Source organism: Eublepharis macularius, chromosome 4, assembly GCF_028583425.1.
Source record: "Eublepharis macularius isolate TG4126 chromosome 4, MPM_Emac_v1.0, whole genome shotgun sequence".
NCBI lineage: Eukaryota > Metazoa > Chordata > Lepidosauria > Squamata > Eublepharidae > Eublepharis > Eublepharis macularius.
Window position 1 is genome coordinate 155,560,056 of NC_072793.1, and position 20,096 is coordinate 155,580,151.

The 20,096-nt window shown below is 46.0% G+C and overlaps 2 protein-coding genes across 2 annotated transcripts; both read right to left on the reverse strand.

The window, feature by feature from the left end:
- Window positions 1-10: 10 nt before the first annotated feature.
- Window positions 11-6,324, reverse strand: LOC129327697 (L-amino-acid oxidase-like; the record flags this gene model as incomplete). The annotated part of the gene is made up of 3 exons (XM_054976451.1): window positions 11-1,689; window positions 4,200-4,336; window positions 6,247-6,324. Coding segments are annotated over 3 exons (1,002 nt in total), but the record flags the coding sequence as incomplete, so codon positions are not given.
- On the reverse strand, window positions 6,274-17,777 carry LOC129328235 (L-amino-acid oxidase-like). Its single transcript, XM_054977164.1, has 5 exons — window positions 17,551-17,777; window positions 13,983-14,083; window positions 10,455-10,656; window positions 7,639-7,689; window positions 6,274-6,444 (listed from the first exon to the last, which is right to left on the reverse strand). Exons 1-5 carry the CDS (start codon window positions 17,707-17,709, stop codon window positions 6,352-6,354), a joined length of 606 nt encoding a protein of 201 aa, XP_054833139.1. The 5' UTR covers window positions 17,710-17,777; the 3' UTR covers window positions 6,274-6,351.
- Between the last annotated feature and the right edge of the window lie 2,319 nt (window positions 17,778-20,096).

Genomic DNA, 20,096 nt, shown 5'->3' on the forward strand with positions numbered 1-20,096 from the left:
TGGAGGAGGCTTCAAACTTTGCCCAGTAGATTGGCAAGATACAAGCCATTGAATTCTGGATAATAATTATAGTAGTAGTAGTAGTAGTAGTAGTAGTAGTAGTAGCAGCAGCAGCAGCAGCAGCAGCAGCACCAATAGTAATAATAATAACAGCGTGCTTATATACCACCCTTCAGGACAGAGTAGTACCACACTCAGAGAAATGAACAAAGTCAGTGTTATAATTATCCCAATACAGCTTGGGAGCTGGGATTGAGAGGAGGGGCTTACCCAGGGCCACCTGCAGAATACATGAGGGTAATGGGAGTCAAACGAATGGAGTGCTGATTCACAGTCCAGCCATGTAACCACTATGCTACACCAGCTCTCTTGGAAAAAAAGAATTTTCAACTATTACAGCAGATGTGGTCAAACTTTTTGATCTAAGGGCAACTTAGAAAAACCATTTTGTGGGCTAGGCCAGCATCTGCCCTTTTTTTCCTACCACTGGCCCAGTGGGAACAGGCTTGAGCAGTGGGGAAAGTGGGCACCACTCATTCATCCTTCCCACTGAAAGAGCCTGCTGGTTGCTGCAGAGGTAACCATAGAGGCTCCATGCAGAGCACCACAGCTCAAGCCAGGGTGATGCTGGAGAGGCATGTCAGCACTAGAAATACCCCATGAGGGACAGATAAACAGGGTGGGGACTCTGGGTGTTGTGGAGCTTGGAGGTTGAATGAAAAGGGGTCCAGAGGCCAGTGGTATCCAATAGGCTGTAGTTATATGGAATTTAATGGATCTTTCAGGGAGGTGTTTCCAAAGAGTCAGAGTGAGGACCAGCAGGATCCTTGGTTTTCCCACAGTATGACCTCTGACTCCACACCTAGAGTTTCATGAGGGCTGGCCATCATCAAGGCTTCTTTTTATAAAGCTGGCAAAATATTATTGGTACCATGATGAATACTACTGGCTGCCCTAACAGCTGATTTCATTGCTGCTTCCATCCAGCTATGGGGGTGGGCTGTGTGTTCTCCTGCAAAGTAAATCCTTCCTTGATTCTTAGACAAACTCTTGAAAAAGTGACTAAACTGGTATGGTGTAGGAGAAGAAAATGCTGCCATTGAAAACTTATCTAGGACCCACCACTTTATCACATACTTAGTGCAAACAGATTTGAGATATTCTTTGGACACTTGGTGGACCTCTACTAGGTCATCCATGACCACATCAATGCACTTTTCCTCACTGAGGGGAACAAAAAAGTCAGCAGCATCATGCAAGGTATAAGAAGCCAAGATTATCCCCAGCCCACTGGAAAAGTTATGATTTGGGTAGTAGATGGTCCTGGAGGGGAGATCTGTAATTGACCGCCCACCTCGAATCCCATCTTTCTCCCAAAATTTCTCGGTGCAAGCCAAGGCAATTTTAGTGGCACTTGTATAATGAAAGGAACGCAGAGCATGAGCTTTTGTCAGGGAAAGAGGAGGAAGGAATTTGATGAGCCGTGTAGCTTTTGTAGTAGCTGTAATGAGGACGTAGTCAGCAGTCATGGATGATAAGGTAGATTTATCTGCCTGGTGAAACCACACCCTTACTTTCTTGCCTGATTGGATAACCTTCTGTACTCTTGAGTTAAAATGTACTATCCCAGGCATTTCCTTGAAGAAGGCCTTGGGCAGTTGGTCAAACCCGCCAGTGATTTCGTCAAAACTGAAGAATCCAAGTTGGGAAGAAGAAAGAAAATGCATAGTTAGTGAATCGATCACCAACTCAATGACACTCATTAGAGCAACCAAAGTAAAATGTATCATGCAACTTGTATATTTCATAAACCTGTTCAAAAAGTAAATACAGAACATGCATCCATACATACAATGGTGAGGCTGGTGCCCTGCTCAAGGAATACATGACCTCTTCTTTGGATGAAAACAGGCCACAACTTGATTGAGTATAGTGATTAGAGCATTGGCAAGGCATAGGGCTATGGATCTGCCACATCAAACGACTCCTTGTTGCTTGATGGACACTTCCTCAGCACTCATGCTGGGCACCACAGGATGGCAGGGGGTTTAGTCCTGATGAGATGTGGCCCAGGTAATCCATGTCATCCACATGAAGCCTGTAATGGCCAGCTGAGGCATATACCCTTCAGCTTCCCCCAGATCTCGTCAGTAGACACCCGAAAAAGGGGAAGGGTGAGCCTCCCAGTCAGCACAACTCACCCCAGTGGTTCTGGTCCAATGTCTCAATACTGCCATAAACTTATGATAGGCAACCCCCAGTCACAGCTGGCACCAACAGAGGGAGGGAGGAAAATATCAGTCACCTCCACTGACCAACGAAAGAATGGCAGAGCCAACCATGAGGGACTGCTGGTGAGGACCCACATCCCTCCTATGATCTGCCCCTCAACCCCCCCCCCCAAAGTCCACCTTGACTTGATGCAGAACTCCACCCCATCCTCACCTCCTATCTTCCACATTGCCTGCTGGTAAGTCTGTGAGCCCCTTTCTGACCACATGAGGATACAGCACAGTTGCACCTTGCTTGTCACACACTTGATCTTGGCCAAAAGGCTTGTCCAATTTTAGTCATTAACATTATACTTTATCTTCTGGTGTTTTCTGTCAGTGTCTCTCTCAGGTCTTGTCTTGTAAAATTTTGGTCCCTTCCCCTCCCATCCAAAGTCCTCTGCCAAAATTCACTCTAAAAACCTTTATGCTGGCTTCCAAGCTCCTTCACTATTCAGCAAAAACTTGTCCTGATATTCAAAGTTTTCAGTGGCTTTCTCCCACTTTTTCTTTCCCTTTTTATCTCCAGACATTGCCCTATACCTGATCTTTGTTCCTCCATCTCTACCAGGAGTCTCAATTGCTCAGAAGTCTCCCCTGTCCTTAAACAGTGTAATGTCTAGACAGACCAACCTGCCTTCCTTCCCATCTTTTCTTCTATTATCTATAGTTCAAATTCATGAGCCATGGATTTCTGTTTCTTAACTGTGGATTGTATCCAGTGGAGCATTTCCACGGATGCGACCATTTCCAACCAGAGAATGACTTTCTCAGAATACCCCCAAATGTTGTTTCTAAGAGCAGAACCACAAGTGACAAAAGGCACAGATTGGACACTTGTCTGCTTCCCTCAAGTTTTGATGGGAAATGTAGGCATCTTGGCAGAATGTTGGACAAGTGACAGTTGAAAAGTCCATTGGACAGCAGTCAGAGAGCGAAGCTGTGAGACCAGGATGCCTACATTTCCCATCAAAACTTGAGGGAAGCAGACAAGTGTCCAATCTGTGCCGTTTGTCACTTGTGGTTCTGCTCTGAGTCCCCCGTCCCACAGAAGGAGAACTTAGAGGGCATTTTGAGAGTTACAGTGGGAGGGAGAGATGAAAGAGTCGACCACAGCAGGTGGAAATTGATCCATCCATGGGAAATTTCCACTGAACCCAAGCCAATGTGCCTCTACAAAGCACTCTGTGTGTTTAGCATGATGTACTTGCATCTTACCTCTGGAATTGTAAACTGCAAAGGAGGAGTAGACATGAATTTGCACAGATGAAGCTCCATATATATATGATGCTGAGTGCCAAAAGTGAGATGATGTTTTTGGACAGCACAGGAAAAAACCAGGATCCAGAGCCAGATTTTGTTTTACAGGAGGATGGATTCTGTTGCAGTCACCACAAGTGGGGCATGTTTTACACACATTTTTGCCAGTCTTTGGTGACTGCAGTCTCTAGGGGTGCCAGTCACAATGCCATACCTCTGGCCAGCTGCAAATCACCAAGCAGCAAGTAGTCAAATGTTAAACAAGTAACACACATTCATATGAGAAACAGTGTGAGGAGATCCTGATCTACTTAGTCCTGTTCTGGCTTGCATCACTCCATGAACACGAGAGGCCCAACCCAAATGAGATGTGGGAACACATACAGCCCGACTCTCAGATGTCTTTATCAAGATCTGCCACAATAACCAGGTTAGATTAAAAGTCCATATTGCCTTGCATTCTGATGGAAATAGCTGTTGTTGTTATGAAAGTTAACAGGGCCTCTGGATGGGGATATATTATCTCTGGTAATTCACATCTTCTACACATTGTTAGAGAACAAGTGGTCTCCGGCTGCCCAAGACAGGTACTAGTCAGCTCAGGGGCTGATAAAATCCACCCATTTCATAAACATATCAATCAAGGTAATACAAAAACTTCTCTCTTACTGATCATTCATAGGGACCATAACTTCTCCCAAGATGAAGCTGTAAAATGATCTATGGAAGATAGGTTCAAGATTCAAAAGGTCTCCAATCATATCCACAGCTCCTCTGCTCAGGTTTCCTTCTTTCAGAAGAAATTCCTAGTAGAGGGAAGTGGGTTTGGGTGTTAAAGTGCTGTAACTTCATTGTTCACTTTCAAGTTCGAACCAATCGCAAGAGTTTCTTCCGTTATCGCAAAACCTGCCTTGTATTTTTAAAATTAAGACCAAGAAACTGAAGAGTTCTGTTTATAGTTAGACTGTGGCTGCTAAGGTCAGCTTCAGATTTTATGATTATGTGGCCAGACCACCCCAGTCCCCTTAATGTTCTCCTTGTAGCCATGTCCCCTACTCCAATGACCGCTCTCCTCTCCCCACCAACACCCCCGCACACTACTGCGAATTGTGACCACCTTTTGCCAACAGCTGATTGCTGAGATTCAATTTAAAATTCACAATAACTGTAACAATATTATTGACTCAAATACACTCCCACCCCCACACACACACACAATTTTTTCCTTTCCTTTTTTGGAGGGAGAGGGGGTCATTTTATTGGAGGGAAACAAATGGCTTTGAGCCTTTGGTGGTCTGCAGACCTAGCGTTAAGGCTCATTTAACTGTTTTAACAACAGCCACTGATGATTGCCTAGTAAGCTGCTCACACACGCAGCCTGAGACTCCACATCTGAATGCTGTAATGTCAAAATCATGAACTCAAATTATGACAGTGCACTTTTCTTCTGCAAAAATTGTGAGTTGTCTTTCTCCCATCTTTAACTACTCATAAGAGCGTAGCATGGGTTTTCCTTCAAGCAAGTAAGTGGCTGGCTAGGTGTGAACAGGGCTGGCGCACCCATTGAGGCCAGGTAGGTGGTGGCCTCAGGCGCGGGGTGCCGGAGGCAGCGCCGGAGGAGGCACGGGGGGTGGAAGCGCGCACCACAAAGCAGCAGCCTCCTATCCCTCCCGCCCCGCGCCGCCACCGCCAGCACAATCCCCCAGCCGGGTGCAACCACTGCAGACAGGCATCTGCGGTGGCACAGGCAACCAAGCAGGAGAACTTGGAGGCCGCCCGCCACAGCGACCGGGCCGGTGGCAGTGCGTGCACTCCCATGATGACTTCATGCATGATGTCATCATGCAGGCCGGTGCATGCATGCTTGCACGCACGCGGGGGAGCTCCCGGCCAGCCGCAAGCGCCACAAACCCTTGCGCCACCCCTGGGTGTGAACACTGGGGGGGTGAACTAGTGAGTTGGCCAGATAAACAGGGTTGTTTTTTTTTACAAAAATAGGGCTATCAAGAAAGAGGGAGGTGGGATTACTAAGAGGACCAAATTCTAGGGGTTCTAGTTAGCACAAGGTCCAATGGAACTGGGTAAATCATATGATTTATTTTCATATTATCATAGTTGTGTCTGGGTGGTGTAAGGGAGGCCCAAAGGGAATAAGAACATAAGAAGAGCCCTATAGAATCAGACCAGGGGTCCATCTCATACAGCATCCTGTCCCACACAGGACACTGTATGAGAACATTTATTCTGGAGGGCCAACAACAGGGCATGGAGGTAGGATTGCCAGCTTCTAGGAGGTGGGTAGAGATCTCCTGGAATTACAAGCAATCTCCAAGTGGCAAAGATCAGTTTCCTGGGAGAAATGGCTGCTTTGGAGGGTGAACTCTATGGCAGGTCCCACTCTCCACAAGCTGCACCAGGCTCTGTCCCCAAATCTTGAAGAATTTCCCTACACAGAGCTGTCAACCCTACATAGAGGTCTTCCTCTCATGTTGCTTCCTGGAACTGGTATGTGGAGGCGCTAAGCTTTCCAGGTTCCCTTATCCTCCTGGTAGGAGCAGGGGGTACCTGGCACTTACCTATTGGACTTCCAACGTAAAGCGCAGGAAAACTCCCAAGAACTGCGCAATGACATCACTCCTGGGAAAAATATTGTCACTCCATGCTAGAAGCATGCCCTGGGAGGCCTTTTTCCTCACCTTCCCCCCTTTTTCCTCACCTTCTCCCCTCCGGTCAGCTGAGTGGTGGCAGATATTAGGATGCTGGAAGAGGGGGATTGCCCGCCACCAACAGGAGACCAACAACTCTATGAGTTCCTCTTCAGTCACCATGGCAAGTAGCCATCTATACTCAATAGGAGTCTTTGTCTGGGGATCCATTGGGGCTCTTGGCATCTCTGATCACATTCAGTGTGATCCTGGAGAGGGAAAGGAACATGGATGTCAGCCCCTTGGTGGGGGTGGGGAATCTCCTGTCCTCATTTCTGGCCCTCCAGCCTGGACCCACCACAGCACACAGAGAAATACCCGAATGATGCACTTCCAGTTGAAAAACTAAATTGACGGGGTCTCAGTGGGGCCAAACTGGATTTGATGCTACTCAGCTCAGGGACTGATAAAATCCTCACACTTAATTTAGCCTTGCTGTGACACCGTCACTTCCATTTTCCAATTAGAACTGTGGGCATCAGGGACTCTGGTGCACAGAACAACAACAACAACAACAACAACAACAACAACATTTGATTTTATACCGCCCTTCAGGACAACTTAAGAACCACTCAGAGCGATTTACAATGAATGTTGTTATTATCTCCACAACAAACACCATGTGAGGGCTCTGACTGACCCAAGATCACCCAGCTAGCTTTAAGTGGAGTAGGGAATCAAACTTGGTTCTCCAGATTAGAGTCCTGTAGACACTCCCATCCTCCTCTTTGGAGGTAAGGGGGCCTGGCATCTTTAGAGAGAAAGTATTCTGGACCACAAATGAACCAGTTCCTTGTGCAACACTAATACCTGTATAACTATTAATTCTGAATAGGTTTTAATTTTATTATAAAAAACATTTTAAAATATAATAATTTGTTCCATTCTTAAAAGAAATTCATTCGTTCGTTCGTTCGTTTGCCGTAGTGTCCTAAGTAGTGTAGTGTCCTGTGTTGAACATGGCAGAAGACACTGTTGTAGAATCTCTTCACATGAAATGCATTTCACTAGGAAATCTTATCACTGAGGTGTCTTCCCCTGTGCTTTCTTCTCGCTGCTTATAATGAACACATACATTCTCCATGCAAGCTACACAATACCAAGTCCTTGGTAACCAGAGATGCCATGGCCATTTTACCACAGGAATTCTCTTGCTTTGAAACTGCCACAGAGGCCCAGCCCTGCTCAGGACTATGGAATGGTCGCCCCGCCCCCGCATGCTATTTTTCAAAAGCCCAAATGCCCAAGGACTTTCATGCTCTCTGGCTCATCATTAAGGGTAGAATGAATGTGCCAAAGTAATTCATGTGCAAAGGAGCCCTGCTGAAGAGTCTGAGGACTTGCATAAGGGGATGAGACTCACTTTATTTGTTTTAAGAATAGTAAATGCCTATTTCTCTTACCATGGTGGAAAATGAGTCGTATGTCTTTAACAGTGTGCAGTTGTTTGTTAGCTGTTTAGGAACCATTCATATGAAAAACAGAAAGAAAAAGGAAAAAATATTTCCCTTTAAAGGTTTATTCTGCTTTCAAAATTAAGAGAAACAATATCACTCATAGGGCTGCCAGGTCCATAGGTTCCCATCCCCCCACTTGGGGCGGGGGATCTCCCAATCCCTCCCTCCCCTGCACCCACTTACCTGGCCGGTGGGGGGGGCGCTCCCTGGGGCACCCCCTCCCCGAGTGGCGCAGCGTGCTCCTGGGTGCAGGGCATGCTCCCGCGCCGCGAGAGCAGGCAGTGGCAGAGAGAAACCAGGTGGTGGTTGCAAGAGCATGCCACTCTCACTGCCGCCACCGCCCACTTTCTCGCCACGGCCGCTGCTGGTGCTCTGCAGCCGGCGCCAGCAGGATCAAGGGTGCGCTGCAGCGACGGCAGCAAGAGAGCGAGCTGTGGTGGCCATGGCCTGCTCTCTCGCCACTGCCGCCACCGTGCCCCTTGTCCCTGCCAGCGCGGGAAGCACAGGGGCAGCGGCGGCAAGAGAGCGAACTGCGGTGGCCACAGCCTGCTGTCTCGCCGCTGCCACCACCACCACGCCCCTTGTCCCTGCCGGCACGGGCAGCACAGGGGCAGCAGCAGCCGCGGTGCGCGCGAGAGCTCTCTTGCCGCCGCTGCCCATGTGCTGCCCACGCCACCAGGGACAAGGGGCGCAGCGACGGCTGCCGCCGCGAGAAAGACAGAGAGAGCTGCCCGCACTCTCTGCCCTTCCTCCCTGCATGATGACGTCAAAAGTGACATCATCACGCACACTGGGAGCGTGTGCGTGCGCTTTGTGCGCGTGCGCAGGCACAACAAGAACAGCCCCCAATGAGGTAGGAGCCAGCGTCCCAGTCTCCCGCTGGGAGACTTGAGGGACCTGGCAACCCTACTCCCAGCTGGAGAGGCGGGGAGACCTGGCTCTTACCTTGCTCTTTCCTTCTTTCTTCTTTACTTCCATGGCTGCGCAGTGATGTCACTTCTGGTAACAGGCACGCAGGCACAGGAATGCACACACATTTCAAAGTAAGCCAATTTGAGCCTTAAACGGGCCCAATTGGGCCTGTTTGGGGCCCAAATTGGCCTGCTACGAAGCACAGGAGTGCTCCTGGGAGGCCTGTATCCTTGCCTTCCTCCCCCAGCAGCCAGGTAAGTGGGGGCAGTGAGCAGAGGATGAAAGCAGGGGATCCCCCCCCCAGAAATGGGATCCCTAGGTGACATAACATTCAATCAATTTACATATAATAATAATAGTATATAAATAACGATGGCCATGAATCTAAATACCTATGCAAATGATTGTTTGGGGGCTTACATTTCTTCTATAGAGCCACAACGCTGTTGATAGGTCATGGAAAAGTGAATATTTTTTGCAGTGCTTAAGTGTATTTGTTTTATTTAGAATATGTCTAGGCTAAATAGCATTTCTTTGTTTAGTGGCAGTGACCAAGACTTACACAACTCCTCAACCATGCACTTCTTTCCCTATCTATTTGGCTGGCACGAGCCAGGACATTGGAGGTTGATATAGTTAGGCAGCCATCAAGACCCACAACCCAGCAAGGCACGAAAGCCTGGTCCTGGTGCTTCTCCTATATGCTCTTGCCACCCGCCTGTTTGATTGCCCCATTGACTCTGTGAACAAGGAGAGAAGCTCTGAGGTGGAGCAGCTGCCTCCAGTCTCTTCCCCCTCTTCCTTTGGGAGGCAGTGTCATTTGGCTCCATACACAAAAAGGACAAGTCAGCAGGCAGCAGCAAGGTGGTCGACCTACTCAGGAAGGGGAGGCCATCTTGCTGAAGGGCTCTCCGAAACACAGAGCTCACACTGGCACCTTCTCGGATGGCTTTAAAGGGCCAAAGTAAAATATTGTTTTAGTGGAATCTGATATGCATTCAGCGGTATCTGATGTGACTCATTGCTTGAATTTTGTTAGTATCTTATCACTATAATGATTGTTGTTGGTCTTATTTGTCATTGATTGTTTCACTCCTGCTGAGTCCATTCAGTCCTGTTGACGGCTTCGAGTCCCATTGAAAAAACAGGAGATAAATATTTTACATAAATTAAATCAATTCTGTTTATGCTGTAATGATTTTCAAGATATTGTTTTTTAAAAAGTACAGTTGAATGGCAGGAAAAAACATTTTTTAAAAACTGAATCGCAGTTTCTCCTGATATATTGTCGAAGGCTTTCACAGCTGGAGAACAATGGTTGTTGTGGATTTTCCGGGTTGTATCGCCGTGGTCTTGGCATTGTAGTTCCTGACGTTTCGCCAGCAACTGTGACTGGCATCTTCAGAGGTGTAGCACCGACAGATATCTCAGTGTCCAACTGAGTTGGACACTGAGAGATCTCTGTCTTTCGGTGCAGATATCTCAGTGCAGATATCTCAGTGTCCAACTGAGTTTGACACTGAGAGATCTCTGTCTTTCGGTGCTACACCTCTGAAGATGCCAGTCACAGCTGCTGGCGAAACGTCAGGAACTACAATGCCAAGACCACGGCGATACAGCCCGGAAAATCCACAACAGCCACCAATCTCTCCTGACTCTCCCCTGCTCTCATGGAACTGGTCAGAGGACACATTTACGAGCAGAATATATTCATTTAGGGTCATGCACTGCACTCTTCTAACAGAGAAAAATATCTCTATAGTCAAATATGGAATTACTTTAATATGTGGAGAATGTGTGTTAGATGACTATATAGGCCCATGATAAGGTCATCTTCATAAAGCACATACCTTGCTCAGTGCTCTGTCAAAGAGATCATAAGCAGATACTCCCTTCTCATTGGGCTTCACTGGGTATCCAAACACATCCGGATTGGCCATCACGTCTCTCACCCTTTTTCTTATGTTCCTGACCAAATACCAGGCATTCTCATCCATCTGAACAAAAGGATTTATGGTGAGATTGAATTTCTTCAGATATTCTCGAACAATTCTGAAAAAGCATAGGAAAAGAGACATGCATTTTCAACACTCAAGATAATATCACAGGATGGAACATGGTGCATTCACATGGCAGTTGACACTGCAGGTCAGTAACCTAACCTTTGCAAATCAGATAATGGCTGAGAAGAATGAACAGTGGATATTAACTGAGGCACTATGCAGGGAGGCTTGCTTGCTTGTACAGAGACGCAGATGGATGCTTGCTTGCAAGGAGACCTTTCTGAGGGCCGGATGGATGCCTGCAGTGCTTCCCTTTGATCTGCAGCTGCTGGCCATCTGGATGCAGGCAGGCCCCATCTGCACCCCGCTCTGTCTCTTCACAGGTACTGCTTGCTAGGCTGGCTATTTAACGGGGGCACCATTCAGGGAGGTGCAAGCCAAAGGGCGAGAGCATAAGGGCTCTTGCCCCAGGGCATGCAGCTGGGGAGCAGTCATTGGCAACATGAGTTGGAGGACACTATATTGTGAACCGCTTCTGGGATGGTTGCAACACTTGTTCAACATTGCTTGCTTAAATATACCATGATTGCAGCCATAGACTGCTGTTTGAGGTGAGACTACCAGTATGTTTGATATTCAAATACGTGATTGTGGGGTCCAATCCTGAGCTTCTTACTTACCACTTACTTGCTTGGTTGAAAATGTCTGGTGAATTTACTATTCCAGTGCAGTTGGGAAATGATAGTTACGGGAGTGGGACATCAAAGGCACCCAGCATCAAGCAGTAATGCTCACTGCTTATCCAACCTTACCCCCCTCCAGCCCTTGGGACAGAAGCCAGCACCATGGTATACCACGGAGCTGGCTGACCTGAAGAGGGTTAGAAGATGTTTAGAAAGATATTGGTGAAAAACTCACACAGAAGCTGATAGACGCACAGTAGCATTAGTGGATGATCTCCATCTGAATATAGTCAAAGGCCATGCCTCCCTATTGCTCCTCCTGGATCTATCTGCAGCCTTTGACACAGTAGACCATGCCATCCTGTTGAGTGGTTAGAAACAGAAGTGGGCATCAAAGGATGTGCCTTGGACTGGTTTAAATCATTTCTCATGGGACAGACTCAAAGGGTTGCCATTGGAGGGGTTCTGCAGGGCACAATCTTATCTCCCATGTTATTCAACCTCTAGGTAAAGTCTTTAGGAGAACTCATTTGTAGCTATGGAGTTGGATGTCATCAATATGCAAATGAAACCCAACTCTATATCTCACTATCCAGGTCCCGGATGCAGTAGAAATCTTAGATCGCTGCCTGACAGCCACGGTGAAATGGTTGAAAAACAACAAATTGAAATTGAACCCAGACAAGATGGAAGTGATGCTTGTTGAGAAGGCAGAGATCTTCAAAGACATTGTACTCTCCATTTCAATGGAGTTCGCCTGAACCTTGCAGACCCAGTTAAGAACCTAGGAGTTATATTGGATCCAGCGCTACTACTAGAAAAACAAGTTAGGGCAACTGCAAAAAATACTTTCTACAACCTCACTCTAGCCTGGAAAATGTCTTCTTATCTCAACCTGGATCCATTATATGATAACATCAAAACTTGACTATTGTAATGCACTATACATAGGGGTCCCATCTAAGTTAACTAGGAGGCTCCAATTGGTGCAAAATGCTGCCACTCAACTGTCATCAGGAGCAAGCAGGATCATGAATATCATTCCCTTTCTGCCACCCATCAATTTCTGTGCTCAGTACAAGGTATTGGTTATCACATCCAAAGCTCCTTACAGCCTTGGTCCGGCATACCTACAAGACCACCTCCCTCCCTATGATCCTACATGGCATCTTCGCTCAATTAAACAGGGTCTCCTGCAGGTGCCAGCCTGCATATGGGTGAAAGCAACAGCAGCCTATAGACGGGCTTTCTCTGTGGTAGCCCCCACCCTCTGGAATAGCCTACCTGAGGAGGTCAGGAGAGCCCCACTCTCCTGGCTTTCTGCAACTTATGCAAAACTGAATTATTCAAAAAGGCTTTTTACTCAGATAGGAGGGCTGTATTGTAGGGAGGGGGTCTCAGAGGGGGTCTTAGAGACCATAGACCTCACCACTATGTTGCCTTACATATTATCTGTTGCTTTAAATATGTACTCCTATATACTACCTGTGCTTCATGTTGTCTAATGTCAGCCCTAGAATGGATTATGTTCTGTTTCTGCATTTGTCCAATTCTGCATTGAATCCTTGCTAATGGAAGGATTCAATGTAAACTTGTATTTATTTACCCTATGGCATTGTTTATGGAAATGTCCTTGATACTGATTGTACTAATCTCACACTATGTAATCCGCCTTGAGTCTCAGTGAGAATGGTGGACTGTGACATAAATAAATAAATACATAAATACATAAATAAATATGCATTTTTATTATACACAACACCCCTGATCCAAAACACGGTCATGTAGAGCAGAAGAGGTAAGGCCTAAATGTTGGAGAAAAAGAAAGACTTCTATTCTACTTCCATTCTGTCATACTTCATGTTCTCTTTCAAGCATCTGGGGGAACCATATGCAGACCTTTGCATTGTAAATTGTGTCAGCTTGATTGTTTGTTAATCTAAAGTGAGCCTAGGACAGGAAACACCTAGGGTTACCATAGCAGGAGACTTCCTCTAATTTTGTCTGCATTGCCTGCTGCTGTTCTGTAGTTGCAGAATTTTTTTAAAAAATGCTACCTGCCTCTGGGGTAATACATCATGTCCAGGTACAACCACAGTGTTTCACCATAGAGTTTCTGGAAATTCCTAGAGCTGCCCATTGCCAATTCCAAGCTGTACTCAGAAGTGATGGAGTGACATTACCTACATCACGCATCCCCCATCTCCCCGCCACCCAGCCCTCCTGCTGGTTGGCAGACTCAGCCTGACAACACTAGGCACACCACTCATCCTCCAGAAAGGGCTGGAGAATCAATTTGGATATGCAATGGAGGAAGGAGACTTATGGAGCTCCAAGATGCTATTCCTTTAACAACAACAACAACAATAACATGCTCCCTCTAGCTCAGCAACTAAATAAGTAGATGGTATAGAAGCAGTCTTACAAAATGATACTTTTGTTCATTCAAGGGAAACAAAACCCTATAAGCACTGCTCCATGAATTTCACTACAAGCAACGAAGCTCTCTATCCTGCAGTCCAGTCACACACAAACTTGATATCCTGCAGGAATCTGAATGTTGAACAGGGAGTGTGCATGCACCCTAATCCATTATAACACAACAAAATTCAGAGCATCTTCCCTCCCACTCTCAACTTTGAATACCATACATAGAACCATAGTATGACTCCTAGTATGTCTTTTTCCTTACTTGTGTTTTTGGGGCACACGCATGGGCCCCAAGTCCATATACCAGTCTTCTTCACGATAGGTCTTTATCCGGCCACCCACACGCTCGCTGGCTTCCAGAACCTGAACCTAAGAGCAAGGGCATATTGGATTATTTATCTTTCACACTGCCAATTCCTTATAGTGTGGTTATGGTGGAGAGTGCTCAAGTCATAGCTGACTTATGGCAACTCTGGGGGGGGGGGCGTTCCCAGCAAGAGACCAACAGTTTGCCATTGCCTGCCTCTGCAACCTTGGTCTTTGTTGCAGGTCTCCCATCCAACTACTAACCAAGGTGGATCCTGCTTAGCTTTTGAGATCTGATGAGATCAGGCTCACCTGGGCAAAGCAGGTCAGAGCTTCCTTATAGTGTGCTGTGCCAGAAATATACATAATTATGCACAGCCTCAAGGTACAGCAAGTTGATCAATCCCTTCCTGGAATGTGTGTATGTTTTCCTGTTCTTTCTCTCCCCCCTTGTTCCTCTGTCATAAATTACTTTCTCTGAATTCTGTATGGATTCCACCCCCTCCTCACATGCTCCAGGCAGTGTTCCCGCTAACGTGAGCACATGAGCAATCGCTCACAGATTCTGACTCCTCCACTCACAGCTTCTCAGCTGTAGCTCACAGATTCTAACTCTCAGGTGGCCCCGCCCTCCCACTCAGCCAGCATCTGCAGGTGGGCCCTATAGAGATGGAGCAGGGATGGAGCCTCATCCCACTTCTCTCCTCCCTTCCTGGCTGTGGCTGGTTTGGCCCCCAGGGTGATGCCAGAGAGCGCCTCCAGCCACTGCTGGCTCTCTAGCTGGGGAACAGAGCAGAGCTGAGTGATCGGGTCTGGCCTGACCCATGAAGCCTGAAATCGCTAGGATCCCCTCAGCCCCAGAGAGTGGCGGAGAGGAGGTAGCGCCTCAGCTGCCACCATGGTAAAGGCATCATTTAACTTGGCCTTGGCGCAGAAGGAGGCTGAAGAAGTAAGCACTGACTCACAAAAGCTCATCTTGAAATAAATGTGCTAGTCTTTAAGGTGCCATTGTGTGTCTGCTTTATTTTGTAGCAACACACTAATACAACTACCCCTTTGTAATCAGCTTGGACATATCCATTTTTATACAGAAGTATACTCTGATTTTTGTGGCCCTTTCACCTAATGGATTTTATTGTGAAATTGTTTTGATTGTAATCAAAACAATTTGATTGTGAAAGCCTTCGACAATACAATTTGATTGTAATTTTTTTAAAAAGGAGGTGCACTCAAAATTTTAAGTTGTTTTGGCTCACAAAGTAGATTTTTAGCTCACAACACTACAAAGCTTAGAGGGAACATTGGCTCCAGGCATGCTGACTTATAAAGACTTTCTACAACTTGGCATATTTATCAATTTAACTAAATTTTAAAGCCAATCCTGCCTGCATTTTTCTAGATTTCCCCCCAGTCTTCATATAACACTGAGTTCACAACTGCTCCAATTGCCAGCTGTAACATCATGCGATGTGTTTTCTTTTCTCTTTCTGTTGCATGTATTAAGCTTTGGCATGACTAGAGATGGGCATGAACACCAATACGAACTAAAAAAACCCCACGAACAGCCCAATCTGCTGTTCGTGAACAAGCTGTTTGTGAGGCCCCATTCTAAATGAACAGGTGGTCGTTGCAAACCTCGTTCATTGCTGTTCGTCAAGCCAAACAGTCTGGCACCTGCAATCAATTCCCTTGGCAACTCAGGCAGGGATTGTCTGAACTCTGAACTCCTGCTATTGCCCTGGAAACTCCGATCTAAGCCCAATTTAACTTGATAGACAGGTCTTCCTTCCAAGTGTGGACTGGAGCTCCAAATTTGTTACAAGAGGAAAAGACCAGGGTGGAGGGGGGCTCCCAGCTCTAGCTTTCAGGGAGAGACAGCTGCTGTTAGAGAGATGGGGTGAGTGCATTGGAGCTTGAATTTTCTTTGTGTGTGGTGGGATAGGGATCTACCCCTTCAGGTTCCAGGGCTGCTGCCAGGCTCTGGGCCTAAGCTATTATTTATTATTGGTACCTTTCCTGCTGCCTGCTCAGGTAGGGTTTCTGGGAGTGGTGCAGCAGGGATCTTGATGGCTGGAGAAGAGCCTGCTGGCCCCCACAAACAACGAACATGTTCATGAACAGGATCATGTTCATCAATGTTTGTTGTTCATTGTTCATGGATGGCAACAAACAACGAACACCAAGTTCGTTTTTTTTTCCTGTTCATGCCCATGTCTAGGCATGACCAGAGGCACAGCTCTTGGTCAAGAGCCAAAGGGAAGCACCAAAGGGCTTTTGACCTATGTTTTATACCTTGTGCCTTCCTATGAACCAGTCACTGAATCCAGGACCATTCCAAGATACAGTTGGGGAGGGTCATTTTTTACTATATCCTTGGCTGTTGTAAACTAAGCCATCTTCAGGGAGAAAAATGGGACACAAATGTTTCAATAATTAAACATGATTCCATTGAAGCTAGAATGACATTAATGGGAGACCACGGTAGGCTGCCTATTGTCAAATACTAATTATCATTGCATACCTTCTAAAACATGTGAATGTTATTGTTTCTTTTATCTCAAGTCCATTTTTGTGTATCTCTCTGGTACCACTTCATACTACTCCATAAAAATAATATTAATCATAATAAATTACTCAGCGAGAGAGTTTGTAGGGTGCAGTAAACTAATGTTTACTGAGGCCTACAGAAGTCACGGAAACTCAGGGTCTGGTAGCTGCTACACAATGGTGTTTAGCATTGGATAGTATTGGCAGATGGTGTATGAAAGCTGACAACAGATATGCCATGAGAGGCACATCATAGAACAAGATGCTGGTTCTACATGTAATCTGGGATCTTGATAACATCAACTGGGACTTTTGGTTGGGGACAGAGCAACAGAAAATGATACCAGCAATAAATTCCCATCTTGCCCCCCTCCCAAAAATAAATTGCAAAAGTGTTATAATAATGAGGCAAAATTAGAGTTCAGCCACCATACAGAATGGTGTTAGGCAAATGATAGCTTTTCAGCAATGTTAGAATAGCAATGTCTTGCTTGACAGATTGTGATGGGTATGTAGGGATCCCGTTCACCTGGTGGGGGTGAGGGATCCCCCCACTTTCACCCTCCTCTTACCTGGCCAGTGGGGGAGGAAAGCATGGGTACAGACCTCGCTGGTGCATTCCTGGGGCGGCATGAAGACATCACTGACGTCATTACACCGCTCTGGGAGCAAACATGTGCTTTGCTGCAGGCTGATTTCAGCCCCAAATGGGCCGAATTGTGCTAGGTTGAGGCCCAAATTGGCCTGCTGTGAAGCAGGACTGCCCCCTGCACCGGTGCGGTAACGTCACTGGAATAAAGACGGCAAGACGGAAGTAAGATCCAGGTCTCCCCACTCCTGCCAGGAGGGTAAGGGGACCTGGCAACCCTATCGGTATGAGAGATGAAAATGGCATCAAACCGTAATTCTAACACCTTCATAAGCACTCATTCTCTTCGGTGACAAGGTTCAAGATATATATGTGTCTTAGTAAGCACTGTTACCTGATGCCCAGCATCTTTTAGTAATTTGGCAGCAGTGAGTCCGCTTATTCCTGCTCCAACAATCACAATGGTCTTTGGCTTTGAAGTTTTGTCCAGCCCATTTTTGGCAATCCCTAAGAGTTCCTCATAATCGGTTTCATTGAAACATTCCATCCATTCCTTCTGTTTGGCAGCATCATTTTTGGCAACCAAGGCTGCCACAAGAAGCAGGAAGAATTGGAGAAGTGCTAGAAGAAGAAGAAGAAGAAGAAGAAGAAGAAGAAGAAGAAGAAGAAGAAGAAGAAGAAGAAGAAGAAGAAAAATGCTGTAGCATGGATTAGAGCCAAATGGTTAAACTGGTAAAACATGAAAATATTACCTGATCTATAAAATACTCTACAGATACTATCTTTCTGTAATCCTTACAACAGTATGAATGGTCTTGTATGGCAGCGAGGAGAGCAGACTGGTTATTAATGCAATTATGTCACAAGCCCTTAAAGGAATGTAAATTTTGCTTGAGTACACTTTTAGCTTTCAGTTACTTAGATTATCCAGAAAATGTTTTACTCTGCTATAGTATGCAGAGGAGTTAGCCGTGTTAGTCTGTGGTAGCAAAATCAAAAAGAGTCCAGTAGCACCTTTAAGACTAACCAATTTTATTGTAGCATAAGCTTTCGAGAATCAAGTTCTCTTCGTCAGATAATCATCTATTGTTTGGGTTGCCAGCTCCAACCTGGAAAATTCCTGGAGATTTGGGGAGGGGGGGAAGCCTGGAGAGGGAGGGGTTTAGGAGTAGGAGAAACCTTAGCAGGGTATAATGCTATGGAGTCCCCCTTCCCAAGCAGCCATTTTCTCCAAGAGAACTGATATATGTGGGTTGGAGATCAGTTGTAATTCCAAGAGATCTCCAACCACCACCTGGAGATTGGCAATAGTATCTATTTTACAGATGATCAGCACCTGGGTGGTAATGCAGTTAATACTTATTCTTGTAAAGTAATTTATATTCTTGTAAATAGAGGTGGGCACGGACCAGAAAACAGACCAAAAATTTGCATGAACCCAGCAAGTTCAGCATTCGTGAACCAGCAGGTCGTGAGAGGCCCGTTTTCCATGGACCATGAACTTTTCACTGGTCCGTAGGACCGTGGTCTGTTAAAGGCACTTTAACATTTAACCCCCCCCTTGTTCCAGCTGACTGGCGGGCCCCTTGCTCCCTCTGACTGTTCAACTTTTTACAAGTACTCAGAGCCTGATTGTCAGCTGACTTCCCTTTCTTCAAACATTGCAGTGCCATCTCACATTCTCATACAGCCAAATAAGTATTCTAGCCCCCCCCCACCTATTGTCACTGCATGACTCTTGGCAGCCAATCATATAAATAGTGATTATATAAATCTGTCAGCCAGCGTTTATAAACAATCATTTCATTTTCCCCCAAAATCTCACTGTTTAGTGTTTGTTTTAGCTTGGTGTTAGTGAGATTACTTCACATATATGTAGTTTTGAACAGCCTTATAGAAGGGGTAGTCCCTCTCCCACATCATTTTGTTACCTGACCCAACCCTCCCTGAGAAAGAGTCCATTTCACCTACTACACAGACGCAGAAACACCTGCAAAGCTTGGAGATTAAACTCCACCAGCATCAGAAAACAAAATCTCATCATTACAGCTACTGCACACCTGCAAAGCTCCTTGATAGCTGTTTGGCTTGGATGGCAACAAACCAAACAGATCGGAGGCTCAGCGCATGAATTATTGCAGCTCTCAAACAAGGGAGGATTGCCTGTCAAACATGTTCTCTTCATAGTTCATGGCATCCTAACCCTCATCATAATGCTTAGGTGTCTCGAAGGATACCAGCCTGCTAAATAATTTCTGTGAAGAAAATAAATCACTTACAGAAGTGGTCCATGTCTTGATAGGCACATTAAGGACACATCACAAATGAGCTGTCTCTTTTTATAGAAATGCTATAGCAATGATTTAGAATATGACTCAATGGCTCTCACAATAGAGGTTTGTCAAGAATGACACCTCCCTTCCTCCTGATTCTGAGAACTGATCACAACCACTTCAGTAATCAAGCAGGTGGGACACGTTCTCTTTTGCTTGTGAGACTGAAAGCTCTTCTTTCCCCCAGGGTCTTGGCTTTCTAATCTCTGGTTTCATTCTGCGGTGTACCCACACCCAAGTCATAATTTCTAGGCTCGGCCTAAATAAAAGTTTGGTTTATTAGGAATGTTTGCACAACGCATAAAGCACTTACACAGGCAACAGACATTAAAATAAGAAAACGTTATTGTTGCTACATAATAAAATCTGCCTATCTAAAAATTGAGAGGTAGCTACCTAGGCATCTCTGATTGGCATCCATTTGTTGCTTATCTCAGTCATTCATTAGAATGAGAATGATGAGAACGAGAATGATGTAATCCAGAACTCACTGATTTGTCTTTTTGGTCATCCATGGTCATGGCCGGTGCCAGAGTTTCTAGCGCCTGAGGCTGGGGGCAGCTTCAGGGCTGTTGCCACCCCGACGCGTGTGCACCCAGAC

Excerpts from the sequence above, each read along its gene's own strand:
- LOC129328235 (XM_054977164.1), bottom strand. The coding sequence starts at position 17,709 with ATGGAATGTTTCAATGAAACCGATTATGAGGAACTCTTAGGGATTGCC. Across the intron at positions 14,084-17,550 it reads ATGCTGGGCATCAGGTAACA|GTTCTGGAAGCCAGCGAGCG; the intron begins GTGCTTACTAAG and ends TCTTAGGTTCAG. Across the intron at positions 6,445-7,638 it reads ACGACTCATTTTCCACCATG|GATCACACTGAATGTGATCA; the intron begins GTAAGAGAAATA and ends TTCCCTCTCCAG.